Source organism: Carcharhinus amblyrhynchos, chromosome 24 (assembly GCF_965287045.1).
Source record: "Carcharhinus amblyrhynchos chromosome 24, sCarAmb.v2.hapA, whole genome shotgun sequence".
In the NCBI taxonomy this organism is placed as follows: domain Eukaryota; kingdom Metazoa; phylum Chordata; class Chondrichthyes; order Carcharhiniformes; family Carcharhinidae; genus Carcharhinus; species Carcharhinus amblyrhynchos.
In genome coordinates this window covers 22701037-22718307 of record NC_137347.1, presented here as the reverse complement: position 1 = coordinate 22718307, position 17271 = coordinate 22701037, and the positions used below count along the sequence as shown (strand labels likewise).

Sequence of the window (17271 nt, the reverse complement as noted above, 5' to 3'; positions counted from 1 at the left end):
TGGGTCGCTGTCTGTGTGGAGTTTGCACATTCTCCCCATGTCTGCGTGGATTTCTTCCAGGTGCTCCAGTTTCTTCCCACAGTCCAAAGTTGTGCAGGTTACATGGATTGGCCACGATAAATTGTCCCTTAGTGTCAGAGGGACTAGCTAGAGTAAATGCATGGTGTTATGAGGATAGGTCCTGGGTGGGATTGTGGTTGGTGCAGATTCAATGGGTTGAATGGCCTCATTCTGCACTACAGGATTCTAGGGATGCATTAGCGCCCTCGAGTTAAAAGGGCAAAAATAAAAAGTGCCTTAAACTCCTTGGAGTTTCAAAACCACTATATTTTAAAAACCACTAAAACTCAAATTAAAGCAACACAATGTTTAGAAAAGGCCACGTGTTTTTCACCTTCAGGAGACTAGTCAGAATTCATCTGCTTCTTCTCACATTACTGAACATTCAAAATTCTCAAAGTAGTAGGTTTTTATGTAATATGTTGTGACACCACCAGACTGATACTATTACTTTTAAATCTTTTTCTAGGGATATTTCACTGCAATAGTATAGGTAAACCAGTGAAATATTAATATAGTAAACCAGTGGATCTCTCAGGCAGTCATTTACAGCACGTCAGAGGATAGGAGTATTATACCAAGTAATGCACATTATTCAGTTGCTAAAAGTTCTATTACTCAAAGCAGAAGATCTAATTCCTGTAGAGTCCTAAAGTCAATTCATGATCAATTGTTCAAAGGATGAGGTCAATTCAGAGCCTTCCTTGCCAGGGTTGCTTTTTTTTGTAGTTTGGGAGTGCTTAGTTTTCTCATTGTTGTTTTCAAATGCAACATCAAAACGTATGTGTGTGACAAGCTTGAACATGGTACAGCACAGCATTTCAATACTTCTGTACCTGATGGCATTAGGGATGTCCAAAACACTGTCTGCTGGCTATATAACTAATGTGACCATTATCACCCTTTAAAAATTCTGGCTTGCATATTTTTTCTGTTTGAAGATTTTTTTAAGCTATTAACTTTGGACTTATGATACAGATTACAAAAGTTACAATTTCCATAACTGTTTTTAGGTTGGGTAGTTTACAATTTGCACATTGAATCATTTTCAGTTGACTCAAATGCTATAACCCTCTGATTGTTATGAATTTTTGCCACTTGTTGCAGGCTCAGGAAGAAGCAATGCTGCCAATGTATCGGGGCAGGTTCTGTCCTTTTATCTCTACCGTCTACGACAAGACTGATTGATTCTTAGCACAGTTCCTGCACAATGCAGTAACTGCATTTTTAAAAGAAAGAAAAGGACGCCATTCAGACCATCCTGAGGTGAGTACTTAAATGCAAGTCTTTCTTCCTTTGACTTGTTTAGGAACCTCTGCTGGACACTTATCAGCCTACGCTCCATTATTTGGAGTCTACAGATCTGCAGGTAGATTCAGCAGATAAAACATAGGTGGTGACATACTGCCTTTGTTGTTCTGAACGGCTAATGGCTTATTAATCTGCAGCTGACTTGCTTTACACCAAACTGGTTGGCCTTCTTCCAGGATTGGACAGGTAGGTTTTCTGGAGGCTCGTGGGCTGGCTCTATATTTCTGCTTGAAAACTTTCAATTGTCTGTCAATTGTTTGGCAGAGGTGGTATAAGGCCCATTGCTATCAAAAAAAACATTTTAAGTACAGTAACTTATTTGGGGTAAAGCATGAACGTCAATATTTAGGATTAATTTTCTTGGAAAACAAAAGGATTGCTATTCACAACGACTTCTGGTAATATTATATGTGAGAATTTCAAAGCAGAAAGTTTACATTTTATGATCATGTATATGTTTCCAGTTAACCATTTACACTGAAGAAATTACTGTTACTATTCACTTTTCCAGGCAGCAATCAAAAATACTTCACTATAAGTAGGGGGATCCTACAAACTTCCCATACTCTTAAGTGGAGATATATTCTTCTCCCCATTCCCACCTGCCCACTGCAGCAGCACAGCCTTTAACTCACTACTAGCAATGACACATCAAATCCACAATTGATTGGCTCACCTCTATCGCATACCAGAGGTCACAATTCATTACAAATATAAACCAGCTTTTAAATTAAGAGAGCTGCTAGCTTGGAACACAAAAGTCTAAAGTACCCTCCAACACAATTAGAAAATCTGAAAGTGTTTCTCATTTTGAAATTCTAGGGTAAAGTTTACTTAATAGTAATTACCACTTGTGACCTGTTAGCTCCATTATATATTAGTTCTGTGGGCATTACATGAGATAATGCTCCTGGTCCTCAAAGACAGACCACCATCTGACTTACCATGAGCAATGCCCCATATGATCCACTAGCATAGATAAATTCTGGCAAGTGAACAAAAACATAGCAGAAGATTAATTATAAAGGCCAGCCAAAGGAGTTTCATTCCTTTCCTGCTGCTGCCATCCCATCATACATGCTTCTATAATTATCTCAACCCCATTATATATGATAGGCTGATTGACTAGATCAAAAGTTTATCAATAATAAGCCACGTCTAAAGCATAGTGGTCAAGTGAACGCACGGAGCTTCTTTTCCTTAGAGGTTGGGGAAGAGCATCCAGTGATGATAGAGAAATAATAACGTTTGAACGATGAGTTATTCTGCCCAAAAAGAGGGTATACCAGGTGGAAGGAATAGAAAGGAGAAATAAAGCAAATCAATAATAAAATCTGTCTTACTTGAACCAAAGTTAGTTATGCAAGCTCCATCAGTCTGACCTTTTTAACATCCCGAATATCTGGATATGCCAGTGCAATAGGGGCGATCCTCATGGCACCTCCATTTCCGTAGGAGCCCTTTCCCTTAAACTGTTCCCTTGCTGGTTTAAACACATCATTACAGTTTGGGTTTAGAAGTTTCTTAAATACACGAATGACACCACTTCCATACCCTCGATTCGGTTGTTCTTTGTATTCTTCAGCAAACCTAAAGTAATAAAGAAATAGATTTGATGTTCTTCCATGAACTGTAAACAGCATCACATACAGGTTATTAAAATTAAACATGAGAAGATGAAACCAGCTACACAGCAGAAACAAATGCTTTTTTAAAAAAAACTCTCTCATCTGGCACAAGTCTATTGACATTGGCAATGGTACATTTAAAAGTTCAGTCACCAGCGTATGCCACACAAATCATAAATGCTCCCCATAAATTTTGTACTTTGAAAGTATTTATCTTATAGCATTATCTCAAATAGTGGAAATGCCAAAGACAATCCTGTAATCTAATCAGTCAAAAGAAATCAAAGCTTTTCTCAAGTCCGCCCTCAATAACAGAATTGAAAATGGTAAACAGATTCTACTATAAGTTTTTTTGCTAGCTTCATCTTTCATTTAGCCACAATAGGACTCGAGTGGTCAGAAATCCACTTTTGGTTATTGCTCACTCCGAATATGCCCCACCACAGGAGAGAATTGTGGCGCATAATTACAAATTGGTATTTGATCTTCATTCTAACTGTACCAGTAAAAGTTAGATATGCAGCTGATCTAAAGTCACATTCTTGGCTTCTAAGCATCAGAACTAGACCATTTAATCCAAGTCTGTATTTACATTCAATCCGAATTACTGTCATCTTCCTAAATGCCTTTATCTATTTTCCGCTCATCCACCTTTTTAATTTAATTTTGAATATTGATAGGTTCTACCACAACCAACTTTGGAAGTGATTTCCATAACCTTCTAACAGTGTGAAAAAAATTCTCTTGCTCCATCTCCCAAATATCTTACATCTGTGGTCCTTTGTTCTAGGTTCCTCCAGAACTGGAAACATTTTATCCACCCGGTCCCCAACCTTTCATCACTTCAATCTGTCAAGTCACCCTGTAATCTGTATCATGCTAAACATAGGCACCATTTTTTCAGGTTTGTCTTCATAGTTTTATTTCCTCATACCAGGCAGCAAGCTAGCAAATATGCACAATACTACCTAAAGCTTGACATCTTGTGTATAATCTGGAGCCTGATAGTGCACACTGGAGAGAGCTTCAGAATTTGTTAACCTCATCATTTACCTCTTCACTTTTGTGATCTATATCTAGTAATTCATTTTTTCAAAACTAAAAACAACTTTCATAACCCAATTTTGCACTCAAGTTGGCAAAGGGCGACATGGGCACAAAATATCACCAGAGTCAGAAAACGACACAATCTTGCTCTTTTTTTAAAAAACGCCCACTCTCCTATTTTATGATTCTACACAGCTTCCTTGATCTTCAAAAGAATTTGCTACAGTCCTATGTTGGTATCGGTGCAAGCAAATGTTGCAACTACCCACTCTAGGTCTGTATCCAAACCATTAAAATACACAGTTCACAGGAGTGGTACCAGAACGGAACCGTGCGTCTCCAACTACCCTACAAAACTGATTTAACTCTTAACTGTTTTCTCCATTCCAACAAATTTTAATCCTATGTGCTTTCCCACTTAATTCAATGCTCTTAACCCTTCTTTTGTAATCCGCTGGATTGTATCTAATGTATTTTGATTTGATTTTGTCACATATTAGTATACAGTGAAAAGTATTGTTTCTTGTGTGTTACACAGGCAAAGCATACTGTACACTGAGAAGGAAACCAGAGAGTGCAGCATGTAGTGTTACAGCAATAGCTAGGGTGTAGAGAAAGCTCAACTTAATGCGAGGTAGGTCCATTCAAAAGTTTGATGTCAGCAGAGAAGAAGCTGTTCTTGAGTCGGTTGAAACGTGTCCTCAGACTTTTGTATCTTTCACCCGATGGAAGGTGAAAGAGAGAATGTCAAAGGTGCGAGGGGTCCTTAATTATGCTGGCTGCTTTTCTGAGGCAGCAGGAAGTGTAGACAGTGTCAATGGGTGAGAGGATGGTTTGCACGATAGACTGGACTTCATACACAACCCTTTGTAGTTTTGTGCAATCTTGGACAGAGCAGGAGTCATACCAAGCTGTGATACAACCAGAAAGCATGTTTTCTATAGTGCATCTGTAAAAGTTGGTGAGAATCGTAGCGGACATGCCAAATTTCCTTAGTCTTCTGAGAAAGTAGAGGCATTGGTGGGCTTTCTTAACTACAGCGTCATCATGGAGGGACCAGGACAGCTGGTTGGTGATCTGGACACCTAAAAGCTTGAAGCTCTTGACCATTTCTACTCTGGCCCCATTGCTACAGACAGGGCCATGTTCTCCACAACGCTTCCTGAAGTCGACAACCATCCTCTTCAATTTGTTGACATTGAGGAACAGATTATTGTCGTCATACCAATTCACCAAATTTTCTATCTTTTCTGCACTCCATCACATCATTGTTTGAGATCCGATCCATTATGGTGGTGTCATCAACCAACTTGAAAATCAAGGTTGGGGGGTGGGGAAGGAATTTGGCCACACAATCATAGGTGCATAAAGGAGTATATTAAGGTGCTGAGGACACAACCTTGTGAGGCAACAGTGTTGAGGATGATCATAGAGGTGGTGTTTTTGCCTAACCTTACTGATTGGGGTCTGGGGGCTAGGAAGTTTCAGTCGCAGATGGAGGAGCTGAGCCACTAAGTTTGGAGATGAGTTTCATAGGAATAATGGTGTTGAAGGCTGAGTTATAATTGATAAAGAGGAGTCTGACATAGGTGTCTTTGTTATCTCTGTGTTCCGGGGTTGATTGCAGGGCCAGGGAAATGGCATCTGCTGTAGACCTGTCGTGGCAGTAGGCAAACTGTAGTGGATCCAGGAAATCTGGGACGCGAAATTGATTCATGCCATGACTAACCTTTCAAAGCACTTCATAATTATGAATGTCAGAGCCACTGGATGATAGCCATTAAGGCACGCTGCCTGGCTTTTCTTTGGTACAGAGACGATGGTCATTTTCTTGAAGCACACAGGGACCTCAGATTATTGTAAAGAAGGGTTGAAGATGTCTGCAAATACCCCCCACCAGCTGGTCCATGCAGGATCTGAGTGCTCATTCGGGTACCCCATCTGGGCCAGTCGCTTTCCACGAGCTGACCTTCGAAAAGGCTGCTCTGACATCTACAATGGTGATCTCGGATACAGGTGTGTCCAAGGCTTCCAGGGCTGAGGGCATGCTCTCGTTTCGAGCAACAGGTCAGCACATATAGAATGCATTTGCTCAAAACGGGTATAGAATGCACTGAGTTCATCAGGGTAGGGTGTATTGGTGCCAGCAATTTTACATGCAGCTAGAAAAAGATGGTCATCAACAGCCAGCATATATTTCAAAAGGGAAGATCACACTTGGAAAAATCTCATTGAATAATCAACATTACAGATAGGAGAATTTACAATGTCTATTATTTCCTCATTGGGGTTTTTCCAAATGTGACCTTCCCTTTTGAAATCCATATTGGCTGATGCCATCTTTTTCTAGCTGCATGGTAATTTTATCTTTAAACAGAGTCTAAAACGTACCACGTAAATATGTTAAAATTAATCAGCTGGTAACTGGCCATATTTGGGCTCTCTTAAAAATATATACCACATTAGCCATTCCTCAGCCTTCCAGCATATATCCACACTCAAAGCCTCCTCTTTTCATGAATAATGCAAGCACTTATTAAATACTTCTGCCACTTTCTGATCTACCAATTGACAATCCTCTCCCTTTCCTGAATCCCAGCTCAGTACTGGCCATTCCCTTCTTTTTATTGATATATTTGTAAAATACTCTACATTCTTTTAACATTTCCTCAATTCTCTCATTCACTTAGTTTTCTTTATCCTCTATTTTCTGCTTTCAATTTTTGTTTCATTATTTTTGATGCTTATAGATTCATCTCATCAATTAAAATTGGTTTTGAATCTTTATCATATTGTTGTTATTAACGTTACTTTTAATTCTGCACCTCTACAATTTGTTTTGTTTAACATAAATACTCCACTGTTCATCTGCAATGCCAAGTCCCAATCTTGCTTTCCATCTCATTGAACTCTCTCATCTTTTTAACGTACCTCAATATAATTTGGTGTTGTAGTTTCTGAACCAGTTTCCCCTTTCTAAATTAATCTTAAACATCATTGTATCATGGCCATTCTCCAGTTTCTTGTTTAAATACTTACTTAATCATTTTAGTGATAGTGTCAACCTCCCTGTCAAGATGTAATTCATCCTTGAAGAAGAGTTCCTGTTTGCACTGGAATTAGCACCACTGCCCACTTTCTGACACCATACTATCAGCTGACATTATATTGATTTCCATAATTTTTCAATTCTATTCTAGCACATCACTGGGTAAGGGATCTCATCATTACTACCTGTGAAACCTTAATGTAATGATTTCCTCATCTACTGAACTCATTTAGTTGCACTAAATTGATGATTTGCCCAGGGTGCACACAGAAAGCAACAGCTTGAAATCTGTTCTGAAAGCCTAAGCTGCTCTAAGCACTCCTGTTCTAACTTTTCCTACCCTCAAAGATATCCTTTTTCCTTCTTCCCTATCTCGCATGTGTGTGACTATCCTCAAACTAACATTACAAAAACTGCTCTCCTTCCCCATTACACCAGATGGTCTCTGACTTCTCAAATACAGAACTTGAGCAATGGGAGTTGTTAAAACTTCCCATGGGCATGTTTGCCCGAATCAACACCTAGTGCTAAAAACCTCAGCTTGCAGGAATCTTCCTGGACTGACTGCTTTAGGTTTAGTTTGTTCCATTTTAGCTGATAAATCTCATGTCCTTCCACCTTTGCATCTGAAATTCCTATTTTAGAGGTTTTTTTTGTCTACTCACATCTCATTCCATTGCCAACTCACTCTGCGACATACTTGTGACTTGAGCTCAAATTTAACAACAAAACAAAGAAAACAGTCCCATAACATAAAGGAAGCTCCTCCTAATTTTATTTTGGAATACACGGCAAGTTTATTTTGAGCCCTTTAATTTTATTTTGCGTGAACCATACATATACAGTAATTTAAAGGCAATGACTTGTGCACAGCCTATGTGATTGCCTCCTGAATGGTGCATGGCTACACAATTTGTGATGAATGTTGATGACATTGACTCAGTGCTCCTGAACCTCCTGTCACTTGTCATTTTAATTCTCCACGGCTCTCACTTGGATTTTCCTGAACACTGCCTGTTACGCTGTTCCAGTGAAGACCAATGCAAGCTTGAGGAACAGCACTTCAGCATTTGACTTAGCACTGTACAATCTTCTAGATTCAAAATTGAGTTCAACAATTTTAGATCACAATCTGCGCCTCCATCTTGTCTTTCTTTCAAAAAAAAAATTGATATGGTCTTGTTTCTTCTTTATCCCTTTGTGCTGTATTCAGAAAGCTGCTATGTCTCCATTCATTCCTCATCGGGACACACCCTTTCCCAGCCTCTTTGTATCATGAAATTTTTGTCATTTAATCTTCCCTGCTCTCCAACCCATTGCAGACCTCCCCTTTTGTTCTTTTTGGCCACTGCCCCAAAACTTATTACATTTCTATCTTCAGTTCTGATGAAAGATCATTAACCTGAAATATTAATTGTTTCTCTCTACAGATGTTACCCAGCCTTAGTATTTCCAGCATCAATGCTATTTTGCCTTTATATTGGTAATAAGAGTCTATTTATTCCCAATTAAATGCAGTGGAATTGTACTTGCTGGAAACTGGGTTAACCCTGCACAAATTTATTTCTCACGCGACTATTCCAATTTGAAGAGTTTCTTCATCACATCCCTTCCACAAAACCAGGTCCAGAAATGACTGGACTGCACTAAAATAATCCACAGTACCACTAAGTCCCCAATAATTAACAATAACTGATTAATATTGCCTCACTATAATACCTATCCATCAAGTCTCTCCTTTTGTCCAAGTTATTCATACAATCATGGTGATTATGCAAGATGTTATGTTGCAATCAAACACTTCAGAGAGCTACTCTTACCAAAGTACACTTTAAAGCAAGCTTCTCTACTGACCCCTCAGTGATTTGATAAGCAGAAGGTAGTATGAATAACTTAATTAAAGGTCACTCAGATGACTTAAGGGAATAACTTACATTCAGCCCAAGAGTCAATCTGCCAGGCTAGGGTAAAGTCAATGATCACGGCAGCCAATGAGGTTCAACCAAAGCGTGGCCTGATTACATTTTTCAAAGCCAAGTTGGCCTTTGGGCTAAGATAAAGCTTCAGATCAAGCCTAAGATGGGGTGCAATGCCTCATCTTGGATCTTGTTTGCCTCTCTCATGGGACTATGAATTGGATTCGGGGACGGGGGGGTGGCGCTAGAATAATCGGCATTTTTGGCTGAGAACAACAAACATAGTAATGCTAAATCTAATGGCTGATAAATAAACCACAAGCTCTGACTTGAAAGATTGAAAATGAGAACCTTGCTGATGGGGGAACGGTGATGGTTAAGTGGAACATTTGCCTGCGCGCGTGCGGGGGGCGGGGGGGGGGGGGGGGAATGGCAGTGGGAATGACTGACTAAGTGGACACATAAGTCTTGAAGATAGAGACAAGATGGTTTGATGCACAGAATGCAGAAGTTTGGTAGCTGAAGAGTGTTTTGAAAAATCAGTTCAGACTTGGTTATTCAGCATGACCTCAGGACATCCCAACACACTTGGGAGAGTTTTGCCCATAGGTGTTTGATGAGAGAAGTGGAACTGAAGGTGGACTGAATAATGCGTGGCAGCAATTACAAATAAGTGAGCTGTGTTTCCTCGTAAATGCTCAGACCTTGGTAGGGGGAATTTTATGTGCAAAATGAATTTAATTGAAGACAGGAGGGCTGCAAGGTAAGAGATGAGGTGTGCAGAATCTGTGAAGATTGAAATTGTAGAATGGAAAAATGTTTAATTGCAGAGGCTGAGGGAAGAGAGAAAAAAAAATTCTATATTTCTTAAGGAAGTCAATTTAAATCTTGCTGAGGGGATATTCAGAGATGTAGAGGAACAGAACAATGCATTAATCATTTGAGAGTTTTACTGCATCTAGTTAAAAATAAAAATCAAGTTTTAAAAATTATTACACACCTCATTAAAATTCTAAATAATGTTTAAAAGATTTCTACCAAACAGAGCAGAAACAGAATGCTATTCAACAAATACTTTTAGCTTTGTCCTACACTCCTCAGAATGACCTGTATATGTCAGTTATTACGTTATCCTTGCTAGTGTGATATAAATCACCAATTGTCTCCCGTGCAACATGCTCCATGTACAGTACTTAATCATTGCCAATAATAGAACAGCAAAACCTAGTTCTAAGGAGTATAAAAAGTAGGCTATAGTCAGGACTTTTTTAAAAAAACAAAGAGAAATTTACATGGTTTCTCTATGAAGGATCCAAAAGAAATGCATATGCACAGACTCAACGTCCAATTATGATTTTATCTGCAGATGGGTTTTTATTCCAAATGTAAAATCAGGTATAGGAGCAATTTATTGGATCCAACTACCAGTTTTCTTCTAGAAAAAATACCGTGGAGAAATAAAGTATTTAAACTTCACTTACTTAAATCTTTCACTGGCCAACACTGTTAATGCTTGTTTTGCATTATTTTAAAATCTAAAAGCTGAGGCAGGAAGAGGTTAGAAAGAGAATACAGAAGGATATAACCAGGGTCCGTTACTTCTCCTGAATCAAAGTTACATGTTCAAGTCCCATTCCAGAAATTGGAGCATAAAACCTGCACTCTAGTGCATTAAATACCGAGGGAATGCCACACTGTCACAGTTGCCATATTTCAAGTAAGACATTAAACCAAGGCTTGCAATCTATATGCAATACTTTGGTTGGGGAGGTGGGATATTATCTTGATATCATGGCCTATATTTATCTCAGAGTCACAGTACTTAAAAGAAATCTTGTATTTACTTAATTGCTGTTGTGGGAACTTGCTCTGTATAAATCAGCTGCAGTGTTTAAATCAGTGATTACACTTCATTAGCTGTGAAGCAATTTGGCACACAGACTGCAAAAGACACGAAATCTAAGTACTTCCTCGTATACTAAGAGACACAGTGCCTATCATACCTACCTAGTCTGTGGTTACCATTTTTAATTTATTCTTTCAAGGAATGTGGGCTGCACAGATAAGCCCACGATTTGTTGCCCATCCCTATTGCCTTTACAAAGAGTTGCTTGCTCAGCCATTTCAGAGAACAGGTAGGGGTCAACCATATTGCTGTGGATATGGAGTCAAATGTAGGCCAGACCCGGCAAGAATAACAGATTTCCTTCCCTAAAACATCATTAGTGAATCAGACTGTCATAAAAATCAATCGACAATTGTTTATGGTTAATATTACTGAGACAAGCTTTTAATTCCAGATTTTCTTAATTGAACTTGCGTTCCGTAAGCTGCCATGATGGGGTTCGAACCCATGTCCCAGACCATTTACCTGGGCTTCTGGGTCACCAGGTCCAGTGACATTACCACTTTGCCTGCCTGTCCCAAGTTTACTAAAAATGGCAACTTTCGATCAACACTTTCAAATAACTGAATGCTGCTCTACAGAGTAGCAAAAATGAGTTTTCATTTTCAATCCTCCAAATACTAAATTCTCACTGTCATTCTTCCCCATCTCTTATGTTGCTCCGTGTCCTTTTTTTCCTCTACCCCACCACTCTGCTCCCTCTTCCACTTCAGGAAGTGGAAATACTTCAGGAAGAGCAAACAAACTGAAACAGCCAGTCCAGACCCTCTTGTTGCAGTTATCTGTGTACACTTTCAAAGCCAGTTCAGTGATCTTGATGCAGGTCACCTATTTTTATCCAGCAGCACAAGCCAAGAATGAGACCAGAAGAATACTTCCCAGAGGGAGTTTCACCCCCCAAAAAGTGCATAGTACCTTCAATCCAGTAGTGCAAGATAAAAATATTAACTAAATATCTGTCTTTGAGTGTGATAAATGAAGGAAGGAGCTGGTCACAGCACTAACTTTGCAACATCAAAACATATAGAACTATAAATGTTTGTACAGCATGGAAACAGTTATTACAAAAACATGCAATATAAGAAAGACAAAAAGTACTTTCCTCAGAAACAAGATGTTTTCCATTACATTTCAGATAACAATATAAATTTCAAAGATCACAACATCACTGCAATTTTAACAGACTGAATAGGCAACACATCCTACAAAACACTGATGGGGTATTAGCTAAAAGTTTAGCATATTTACAATGACTTTTGAGTTAAGTCAGGACATCATGCCACAGGACTATTTAACAAGATCCCTGCAGTACAGTATTTTATCCCTCCAGATGCAGTAACGTGTTACCTTTTAGCCATATCCACTTCGTCAAAGTCTTCTTTGGTTATCAGTGACTGTGCCACACACCTTGTCATTGCAGTATCATCTGAATACACTAAAGAACCTGAAAAATAAATTCAATGTCTAAAGGAACTTGCTGTGAGAAACTAAGAGAGACAGAAAACACATGAATATAATACTAGCGCAAATAAAACCCTAGCCTCAAGAGTACAGTGCCAGTTAGTGCAAGGCCACAACTCAAAATGTCTATCACATCCATATAAATAGCAACTGGGACTCGAGGCATTCTTACAAGCTGACAATGCAAGAGGCCACCCCATTATTTAGTTCATTGTAATGTTAAGGAAGCAGAATGGTCAATAACCCAAAATGACAACTCTGCTTCTTTCTTCACGCAGTTGCTGTCTGACCTAAGTGTTTCTAGCATTCTATTTTAAACCCTTCCAACTCACCTGCTCAATACAGATAACAGGCCTACATGTTGATGGCAAAGCATATAAAAGGTGGAAAAATAACAACGCTAAACTTATAGAATCATAGAGGTTTACGGCATGAAAATAGGCCCAACTTGTCCATGCCGCCTTTTTTTCAAACCCTGAAGCCAGTCCCAATTGCCCACATTTGGCCCATATCCCTCTATACCCATCTTACCCATGTAACTGTCTAAATGCTTGTTAAAATACAAAACTACATCCACCTCTACTACTATCGCTGGCAGCTTGTTCCAGACACTCACCACTGAAAAAAATTGCCCCCTAGATAGTTTTGTATCTCTCCCCTCTCACCTTTAATCTATGTCCTCTAGTTTTAGACCCCCCTATCTTTGGGAAAAGATAGTGACTTTCTAACTAAAAAATGCCCCTCATTATTTTATAGATCTCTATAAAGATCACTCTTCAGCCTTTTATGCTCCAGAGAAAAAAGTCTCAGTTTATCCAGCCTCTCCTTACAACTCAAACCAACAAATCCCTGTAGCATCCTAGTAAATCTTTTCTGCACTCTTTCCAGTTCAATAATATACTTTCTATAATAGGGTGACCTCCTTGATCCCAAGAATCAACTTCTTGGTTCTTGGGATCAAGGAGCTAAGCACATGGGATCAGCCTCTTGTAGCCCCAGTATTAATGCAGTTACTGGTCAATGGTGAACGCCAGGATGTTGATGGTGGTGGATTCAATGGCGGTCATGCTACTGAACATCAAGGAGAGGGGTGGTCAGATTCTCTTGTTAGAGATGGCTATTGCCTGGCACAAGTATTACACGCAACTTATCAGCCCAAGACTGAGTACTGTCCAAGCCTTATTGCACTTGGGCATGGATTGCATCATATGATGAAATGCAAACAGAACTAAGCACTGCACAAACAACAAATATCTCCATTTCTGACTTTTATGATGGAAGACAGATTTTAAAGCAGCAGAAAATGGTTGGGTCTAGGTCGCTGACCAAAAGAACTCCTGCAGCAATATCCTAAAAATGAGATAATTTGTCTCCAAAAAACAAAAACCAGCCGCATTTGTGCTGGCATGACTCCAACCTGTGGCAAATTTTCCCTTTGATCCCAACACTTCAATTTTACTTGACCTCACACTTGATCAAACGTTGCCTTTTTGTCAAGGGCAATCACCCTCACTTTACCTCTGCAATTCAGTTCTTCTGCCTATATTTGGAGCAATGCTGTAACAAGGTCCGGAACCAAGTGGTCCTAATAGATCACAAAACAGGAAAAGGCATTTGAGAGAAGGGTAACTACCATGTTACAGCAATGTCGAAAACATCTATAATTTTTTTGACAATTGAGTAGGCTGATGGGATGGCAATTGGCTTTCTGCTACTTTTAGTGGCTCAGACAGACCTCCGCAATTTTCCACCAACAGATCCTGTAGCTGCACTAGAACCGTTTTGCTCAAGACATTACAGCCAATATAGTGTCAAGGCATATAGCCATTGTTACATCCAGTGCACTCAACCATTTCTTTACACCATGTGCTGTAACTGGAATTGCCTGATGAGGGGCACTTGTAATTGTGGAACGTCAGAAAGAGACTAAGATGAATCACCCATCTGGCATTTTTGGCTGAAGATGGTTGAACCTTTCAACTTTGCACTCATGTACTTGGCTCCACCATCATTGAGTCTGGAAAGTTGACAGAGCTTCCTCCTTTAGCCAGTTGGTGGTGGGCAATTAAATACACAACACCAATGTTCTCTCAGCTGTATGGTTGCACGACAGAAAGTTTTCACACAAGCCATACAGAAGTCAGGCAATTTACGTTACCGTGCATAGGTGACCTTGCAGCAATGAACCTGCCAATCACCTACAAAAAACAGCACCGTATCTTTCAGTTAGGAACTTTGCAATGTTCTGGACTTAGCACCAAGTTCATATCATAACCTCTGCCCCTAAATTTTCAAACAGCATCTCTTGGGCAATTCTGCTATTCCCATTTACACTTCCCACACCCAATGATTGTTTCTTTCCTTATCATTTTACCATCTTCATTTGTCATGCACCATCATTACTTTTCTCACTGCCTTCCAAAGTCCTTACTTTTGTTATTTTTCCCTTTCAAGCCCGTTTGTTTAAACCCTGTTTCAAATATAACCTTTTCCAGTTCTGATGAAAAGTCATCAACCTGAAACTTTATCAGATTCTCTCTCCACAGATGCTGGCCTAAGTATTCCCAACAATTTTTGTTTTTACTTCAGATTTCCAGCATCTGCAGTGTTTTGCCTTTGTATTGGCTATTACCAATACCAAACTTCATGACATCTTTCACATAGGGAATGACCACTTGAAAATATTACACTATTTGCTTCTGTCACATCTGTAACATGGGTAGGCCATTAAAAAAACAGTTAAAGCTACCCCTACAAGGAGATTACAAGATGGTGTGCGCCTACATAAAATCTACATTCTTCCTAGCAACAAGTCAAAAGAATATTACTTCACATTTGTTAAACTTAAGGCCTTTTCCAAATCATAAAACTATACCATTTCTTTGGTTTGATCTATTGTAAGAAGTCTGACAACACCAGGTCAGACTTCTTACTGTGTTTACCCCAGTCCAATGCCAGCATCTCCACATCATTGATCTATTATCACATGTATGAGTGTACCATGAAAAGTATTGTTTCTTGCACACTATTCAGACAAAGCATACTGTACGTGGGAAAAGAAAGGGTGCAGAATGTAGTGAAATAGACAAAGCAGAGAAATAGAAAAACAAGGATTTCCTCAAAAGGTTACAGCCAGGTGGCATTCTAGAAATTCTGTCAATTGGTGTTTAATTTTGGACTGTTCAGTCCAAAACTAAACACCAATCATATAAATTAAACTTCACACAAAATCCTATTCCACATGATTCTTGTGATACCTGCAAACCTTTATCAAGTGATCTGACAGCCAATAAGAATAGTACTGAAAAGGCAGGAATAAAACAGTGCTTTTCTACAGGTTTTAGCATCAGGTGTGGAGGCAGAAATGTTTGTGTGCTCAGAAGATTTCAAACATCAGTGCAACTAGAAAAGTACCCAGCCGTACACACACACACGGGAGTTGTTCCAGGCAAAGCCGAGGAGAGGTTTAGCCAGTTTGCACTGCCGGAAAACATGCACCTCCTCAGTGCTGTTGCAGGCACTGTCACTATCCAAACCCGGCGGGTGGGGAGGGGGGGGGGATCATTACCTTCCTCCTGCCTCTGCTCCTCCAGGGCTCGCACAGCTTCAATCACATCCTGCACTCTAACCAGCTCCTTCCCCTCGAACTCGCCGCCAATGCAGTCCCCCATTAGCGCCCCGGTCATGGCACCGCAGAACCGGGACAGACTGGGCGGAGTCAACACCTTACTCACCGCCGACATCTTGGCTCGAGGAGGAGGAGGGGGGGAGAGGGGAGGGAGGAGCGCTGATTGACGGTGGAACTGCCCAATCACAAACCGATCCGGTGATGTCACCGCGAGCTCGGGTCCAATCGACGGAAGAGGCTGGGGGCGGTCGGTCGGGAGGTTAGCCAATTGGAGCCGCGGGAAGGGTGAGGGGCGTGGCTAATGCGGCGACGTGGGCTCGCGGGGCGGAGCTGGAATGTTGAATCGGTTTGAATGTTGAGTCGGTTAAATTAGCGCCATCTGTATCAGAGTTTTCTGGGTTTCGGAGTGCACTGTCCGCATTAATGTTTAATTTCACCAGGCAATGTCTTTTTGCTGATTCACTGGGTCAAATTCGGTGTAATTTGGTAGTGACTATGATGCTGGGAGTGGCTTGGCAACTAAGCACAGTAATTAAGCACAACACGAAGCTATAATCCAATAGCTTTATTTGGTAGCACGAGCTTTCGTAGCACTGCTCCTTCATCTGGTGAGTGCCTGATGAAGGGACAATTAAGGGTTTATTATTTTTTGCAATTAGAATCATAGAACCCCTACAGTGTAGAAGGAGGCTTGGGTCACTGTCTGAATTTTGCACGTTCTTGTGTCTGTGTGGGGTTCCTCCAGGTGCTCCAGTTTCCCCCCCTTGGTCCAAAGATGTGCAAGTTAGGTTGATTGGTCATGCTTAAAATTGCCCTTTAGTGTTCTGAGATGCGTAGGCTAGAGGGATTAGTGGGTAAAAGATGTAGGCGTATGGGGGTAGGGTCTGGGTGGGATTGTGGTCAGTGCCGACTCAATGGGCTGAATGGCCTCTTTCTGTACTGTAGGTTTTCTATGATTCTATGAGGTCATTCGGCCCATTGAGTCTGCACCGACCACAATCCCACCCAGGCCCTACCCTCATAATCCCACATACTCACCCTTGCTAATCCCCCTGTCATTAAGGATGCAATTTAGCATGGCCAATCAACCTAACCCGCACATCTTTCAGACATTGGGAGGAAACCAGAGCTTTTATTCGCACACCATATTTGACGTAATGAAATGTTCCAAAGCATTTCACAGAAACACTTTAAATCAAAGTATGACACCGAGCTGCATAAGGAAACACTGGGTCAGTTAACTAGAAGATCAGTTTAAGAAGTCT

At 40.3% G+C, this 17271-nt stretch overlaps 1 protein-coding gene across 1 annotated transcript in view; it reads right to left on the bottom strand.

Moving 5' to 3' along the window:
* adprs (ADP-ribosylserine hydrolase) overlaps positions 1 to 16132 on the bottom strand; it is a 33717-nt gene extending 17585 nt beyond the window's left edge. Inside the window, exons 1-3 of the mRNA XM_080211429.1 lie at positions 15947 to 16132; positions 12265 to 12361; positions 2754 to 2961 (exon numbers count right to left, since the gene is read on the bottom strand). Coding sequence (XP_080067555.1) covers positions 2754 to 2961; positions 12265 to 12361; positions 15947 to 16121 — 480 coding nt within the window. The 5' untranslated portion in view covers positions 16122 to 16132. The remainder of the gene's footprint in view (positions 1 to 2753; positions 2962 to 12264; positions 12362 to 15946) is intronic.
* Positions 16133 to 17271: the final 1139 nt, after the last annotated feature.